This window comes from Aegilops tauschii, chromosome 3, assembly GCF_002575655.3.
Source record: "Aegilops tauschii subsp. strangulata cultivar AL8/78 chromosome 3, Aet v6.0, whole genome shotgun sequence".
Taxonomy (NCBI): domain Eukaryota; kingdom Viridiplantae; phylum Streptophyta; class Magnoliopsida; order Poales; family Poaceae; genus Aegilops; species Aegilops tauschii.
In genome coordinates this window covers 467,446,802-467,453,034 of record NC_053037.3, presented here as the reverse complement: position 1 = coordinate 467,453,034, position 6,233 = coordinate 467,446,802, and the positions used below count along the sequence as shown (strand labels likewise).

The window sequence follows — 6,233 nt, the reverse complement described above, 5'->3', positions numbered from 1 at the left end:
TCCGCATCGACGACGGCAGATCTCGGTGGTGTGGTCAGTGGAGTCTCGGTGTCCGATGCGGGTTGACGGACGGAGGACGGCGCTGTCTGGCATCATGGTGGCGTCAACGACAGGCCTGGCAAGGTTGATGCGCCTGTTTTGAAGACGGATAGGTGGAAGACGGCGGCGGTCGCCTCTGAGAGTGCGCCGGACCGGTGTGTGCCCCAGACCCAGCACTGTGGCTTGGTTGGGGCCTCCGGCTTTAGATGTTAGGCTTTGGTGCGAAGTCTATTAGGTACTCGGCTCGGATTTTCGGCACCCTTCATCAAATGGATAGGAGTAGCGACAGATGTTGCTGAGATGGTGGCTTCAGACTTACTGATGTATCACTTTGTAAGGTCTTTATGAATAATTAATAAAATAGCTTCCTGCATCGCCCAGATGCAGAGGCCGGGGGTCATCCTAATTTTTCTAAAAATGGCCCGTGTGAAGGACAAAAAGGAAACATAACTGTGAAAATCATATGCTTGCAATATTGACAATTCTGTATTGACATGTGAAATTACCACCCAGTTAATAGTTTTGAGACGTTCCAAAAAGCGGCAACATCAAAGCGTAAAGTGACAGGGATCGTTTTCAGGCGGCCATGTTTGTGTCCATCGGAGATGGTAAAAATGCTCAATTCGGGGAATCTCCATGGTTGTATGGCTCTCAACCCAAAGGTGTAGCATCCAAGATCTTCGAGATATAAAAAAGGATGTCTTGCTTGGCCAGCAAGCTCTTGACAACAATTTTTGGGTCCATCAGATCGATACCCAGCAGGGGCTAACCTTGACTCATATCTAGGAGTTCGCAATTTTTGGGAGATGCATGCTGGTATTACACCCAATCAAGATAGATATGCCACAATAACTTGGAAACTCGCCTCGAGTGCCGAATAAGGCCTCCTTAGCAGACATGGCGCAATTTGCTGGGCTCAACTTAGTCCTACGACTGGCACCATTTGGAAGATGTGGGCTCCGCAGAAATGCAAATTCTTTGTTTGGTTAATCCTTCAAAATCGTGTGTGGGCGGCTAATCGGTTGCATCGGCGGGGATGGCTAAACTGCGGTCTTTGCCCTCTCTGCAAGCAAGTGTAAGAATATGCTCCTCACCTCCTATTTCAGTGTAGGTTCACCACCTGAATTTGGAACGAGATTTTACTTGGCTAGGCATCCACGACTCCTCGCCAATGGCTTGGCAGCATGAAGATTCTGTTAAAGCTTGGTAGCTGAAGGCGGTGAGTCTTAACCTTTGCCTTAATGAATGAAAATGGCAAGTCTTTTGCCTTGTTTCAAAAAAGTGTAAAGTGAAATTAGTTATTTTACTTGCAAGTGGTTAGTAGGCTCGGGAAATATATCATGTACATCAATTTTTTATATCAATAAACACCAGATTAGGCCCTCAAAATAAAAATAAACACCAGATTATCCTCTGATGAATTACCCAAAGGGCTATGAGTGAAGAGGAGGAACAGGAGAAAACCAGCCCACGAAAGTACAGGACCAATGCACCATGCGTCCCCAAGCACAAACCACTAACACTTTCGACTCAATAAAATGCCAAAGCCATGAGCCATTGCATTTGAATAAGATTCAGATGAAGCTTTCATGCAGCTACCATTGAAGCTCATATCCCACCAAACTATCTAAGGACACGGCACCTCAAACACTTCCACGACTTGGCTGCCGGATATTCGCCTTATAATAGACCCCCCACCCCCCACACAAACATTTCAAAACCCATCTTGCCTCCAGACCAAAGAACATTAGCTTCCATCTAGCCGCCATTATTCCTGACCGCAGTTCTCACAATGCTGAGCACCACGGCGCACCACAGCAGCAGGCAGACGCATGCTTTCGAGAAGAGCCCAAGCCGCGGCCGCCACGGCTCGGCCAGGAAGAACGGCAGCATAGACAGGAGGCTGCAGCTGCAGGCGATGAGCCACGCGAGCAAGTACCTGCAGCGGATGCTTGTGTGCCCGCCGGGGCTGGGCGGCGGCGTCCGGCGGAGCGGCTCCGGCCTCTCCCTGTCGTCGCTGTCGCTGTCGCAGAACTCGAGCGACTCGTCGCTGAGCAGCTCCAACTCCAGCAGCTGGGAGCCCAAGGTGCCGCTCATCTACGGCGGCACTTTCAGCCCGTGGGGTGACGTGCTCGTGTCCCTGGAGAGGAGGAAGGGGGACGACTGCGACGACGACGACAAGGTGAGCGGCCGTGATGCGGAGGAGGAGGAGGATTTTGAGTGTAGTGAGCCCGGGGGCTTGCACAGATGCAGCTGGATCACCAAGAACAGTGGTGAGGATTGACAAATGCTTAGTTACTTGCTAAATTTTTTCCCTACAAAGATATTATAATGCTAATAAGTTTATTGTCATGCATATATATTTTCCATTATGGAAGACTCTAAGAAACCGTAGTCAAAAGAATATCCTTTCACGTGCAAGAACAACGGTTTCTTATAAAGGGGGAGCAGATGATATCAGAAAAGTGAATGGTGAAAACGAGTACAATTTAGTTAATTAGCTTTGAACCGACTTATTTGTACAATAACCCTGCTAAAAAGCTTATCAGTACTATAAGGTTAGAGGAAAAATCAAATCAAGAAGAAAAGAAGTTTGGATAGCAAATGGGGTCAGCCTTTTCCTTCAAGGGATGTCGAAGTCCACATCACTTACTGATGAAACTCTTGATTTGACCAAATTAAGATATGTCCTGAGCCCCGGCTCGCTGTTGCCTTGAAAACAAAATTCAGTTGATAAGCTCACCAGAAAGGGACTCCTATCCAGTCTCCTCTAGTCTGTTGAGCAAACTAAATTCAACCAGCTAAAAACCAAAAGGACAAGATATATTTTATTCTTTTGACCAAACGAAGGACAAAATTTGGCTCAGCAAACTGATCACTTGCCTGAAATCCACCGTGCAGATGAGGCATATGTCCAGTTCCACGACGAATCCTGGGGCGTTCCGGTGTACAGCGACGAGTACGACTCTGCCACATTTCTTCTCTTTTTTTTTTTTTTGCTTGTCGCGTGCAAAAGTTCATCTTGAAAAATCGGAAAAAAAGAATCATTCCGTTTACAAATATATTCTATTGTAATTTGCAGCCGCCTGTTTGAGCTGCTCACCCTGTCGGGGATGCTCATAGACCACAATTGGACAGAGATACTCAAGAGGAGGGACATGTACATGTAGGTGCAGCGTCTTTCCGAACATTTGGGTTTCTCAGTATATATGCAGCAGTTGTCACTTTCCCTGTGAATCATGAATGGATTAAAAATTTGTGCCAAAATTGTCGATTCCAGGGAAGCATTTGCGGGCTTTGATCCCAATGTGGTGGCGAAGCTGAACGAGGATGACATCGTCGTGATCAGCGCCAATAAGGAGCTCAAGCTAGCAGAGTGCAGAGTGCGGTGCATCGTGGAGAACGCTAAGTGCATAAGAAAGGCGAGTGCACTAAGATTTCTGCTTATTTCTAGCGAAATTCTTTTTTTTAGAAAATGAGGAGGACCTCCGGCCTCTGCATCTGGATGATGCATGCAGCCACTTTATTAATTATTCACATAAGACCTGACAAAGTCATACAACAGTAAGACTAAAGCCACCGTCTAGGCAACATTTGTCGCTACTCCTATCCAATTAATGAAGGGATGCTGATAATCTGGGCCTAATACCAAACAGACCTCGCAGCAGCGAAATTCTTCGAACAAAGATATTACAAGGACAGGAAAAGTTTGCAATGAAATGAGGGAAGAATGACATGCAGATGCCATGGATGTGTCAATATGAACTGAACAAATTTAGCTGTGAAGCATTGGATAAAAACTTATGACCATTGTATGCATGTGCAGGTGGCAAAGGAGTTTGGGTCTTTTAGTGGGTACATCTGGGGGCACATGAACCACCGGCCTATGGTGGGTAAATACAAGCACCACAAGTACATCCCTCTCCGAACACCCAAATCGGAGGGGATGAGCAAGGACCTAATCCGACGGGGTTTTCGGCTCGTTGGTCCTGTCATTGTCTACTCCTTCATGCAAGCCTCTGGCATGGTCATCGATCACCTCGTCGGCTGCTTTCGGTTCTCTGAGTGCGTCCGCCTTGCCGAGCGGTCTTGGGGTATCACAAATGTCGCCACATAGACGCCCAAGCACTCCAGTCTCTTGCTTGACATTCCAATGTTTGCTTCACAATAACCTTTTCCCCCCAAAATACGCAAGAGCTGCGTATCCTTTATTTATTTATTTTTTGATTAGTGATGTATGGGTTGTAAATTATGTAAAGTAGACTACTAAGTTATGTTTTCCTTCTACTTGTGGTAGTGTGACTGGTATGCAAGTTGCTACAGTTAAGTTTTGTTTTCTGAACAAGTTAAGAATATATCCTTTCGTTTGGGCCTAAGTAAGGCTATGTCTGATTAAGGAGCCCATGAAACGGCTTCGAAACTAGTTGATTGTCCGTGCGTTTTCATGGAATAACGAAAAACATATACATACACACTGATAAAAATTAATATCTAATTTAGAACTGTGTCGACATGACGGTGGTTTTCATTCATATAATGAATCTCTTCCACTTATTTCCTTCTTATCTTTCTAACCACCCTCTTCTAGCAAGAAAATAAGGGACATCTTCCTTCCTACCCCCACCCCCTTCATGTCCATTATTTTTCATTCGCTACTGCTTTGGCGCATTATCGTCGCTCCAAAAGTCCTCCATGCCACCTCACCATCGCTTGACCATTTTTTGCACTTCAGCAAATATCTAAAATGGCCCTCACGCATCGCAAGAGATGATGGTGCATTACATGTCTTATATATACAAATAAACGATTCTTACCTACTGTGAGTGATGATAGTGTATAATGTCTTATTTACAAATAATGAAATAAGCACATAGTGCAATGACAGTGTTTGTCGCTCCTTGTTATTTGGCGATAACAAATATAATGTTTTTTCTAAAATCTTGTTTGAGAACTTTGGTTTGTTTGGTTTGAGAACCAAATGGAATGTAATGGAATATTTTCACCATGGAATGGTTCCGTCATGGTGTTTTGTTCATAGAGAACAATATGCGATGGAATGATTATGTGTTGTGTTTGGTTGGAGGGGTCTTATAGAATGGTTGTTGTTTCATAGTAGTTTGCAGCGCGGGTGGATATGGCATGTAGCGATCCGACCCGAAATCGGTCAAGTCTCTGTGTAGCTGTACCATCCCAAGATCATGCTGGCACACACAATACATTGATGCAAAGATTCAAAGTTCAATCACACCTGAATTTATTACACGATTCTCATATCGAGTCTTTATTACAAGATAATAAATTCGGCCGAATCTATTTTCTACAGAAACTATAGGAAATTTTCAAACTAGATAAAAAAGAATCAACTAAAAATATTAAATAACCTAAAAGATATAGATTTTACAAAATTGGAACTATTCTGTTAAAAACAGAAACGAAAATTAAACAAAAAAAACAACTAAGGCGCTAACGGGCCGAAACAGTGAGCGCTCTAATACTATCTAACGCGCGAGCGATCTTTAACTGAAACGTATACGGGCTCAGCAGAATAAACCGATCGGACCGGTCTGTCTAAACCAGGAACTAAACCGGAAATAAACTGTAATCTAAACCGATCTATTGAAAATAACCTAACCCTTCGTGGATCTAATCTAAGCCGTACACAAGAGATCCAACGGTGGAGGGGGCTCGGGCTTACAGCGGACGGCGGCGACGAACGGAGACGGTGGCGGCGACTCGGGCGTCGGCGGCGGAGGGGCTCCGGTGGTCCGGGGCGACGGCGGTGACGTCCGGGCGATGCGGCGGGGCGATGCGGAGACGGTGGTGGAGTCGCTGGAGCTCGGAGGTGACTGAGACGACGAGGGCGAGGCGAAGTAGAGCCCGGTGCTCTGCAGCTCCGGCGGGCGGCGGTCGAGCTCGGGGCGGTGGCTTCAGGGGTTCCTGAGCAGAAGAAAGATGTCAGGTGGGTGCGGATCGACGAGTGGGTTCGGCTGGCAGAAGTTGGAGGCAGGATAAAGCTCACCGGCGATGGTGGAGGTGATGAACTGCGGCGGCAGAGGCTAGATGCGATCGGCGAGGGCGCGAGTTGTGGTGGGAGTTGGGGCAGGGTTTTTGGGGGGTTCGGAAGAGGAGATGCGTAGGTTTATATAGGGCATCAACTTGGGCAAGGGGGCGTCTCGGGATCACGATCCCGAGAG

At 46.4% G+C, this 6,233-nt stretch overlaps 1 protein-coding gene across 1 annotated transcript; it reads left to right on the top strand.

Annotated features, from left to right (window-relative positions):
- The first annotated feature begins 1,604 nt into the window (after window positions 1-1,604).
- LOC109766400 (uncharacterized) lies at window positions 1,605-4,412 on the top strand. Its single transcript, XM_020325166.4, has 5 exons — window positions 1,605-2,312; window positions 2,941-2,998; window positions 3,122-3,205; window positions 3,320-3,461; window positions 3,866-4,412. Exons 1-5 carry the CDS (start codon window positions 1,832-1,834, stop codon window positions 4,154-4,156), a joined length of 1,056 nt encoding a protein of 351 aa, XP_020180755.1. The 5' UTR covers window positions 1,605-1,831; the 3' UTR covers window positions 4,157-4,412.
- The last annotated feature ends 1,821 nt before the right edge of the window (window positions 4,413-6,233 follow it).

What these genes read in the sequence shown, in the direction of transcription:
- LOC109766400 (XM_020325166.4), top strand. Translation starts at nt 1,832, where the DNA reads ATGCTGAGCACCACGGCGCACCACAGCAGCAGGCAGACGCATGCTTTC. An exon ending in CTGGATCACCAAGAACAGTG is followed by an intron (nt 2,313 to 2,940) that starts GTGAGGATTGAC and finishes TCCACCGTGCAG; the next exon opens with ATGAGGCATATGTCCAGTTC. An exon ending in AAGAGGAGGGACATGTACAT is followed by an intron (nt 3,206 to 3,319) that starts GTAGGTGCAGCG and finishes TGTCGATTCCAG; the next exon opens with GGAAGCATTTGCGGGCTTTG.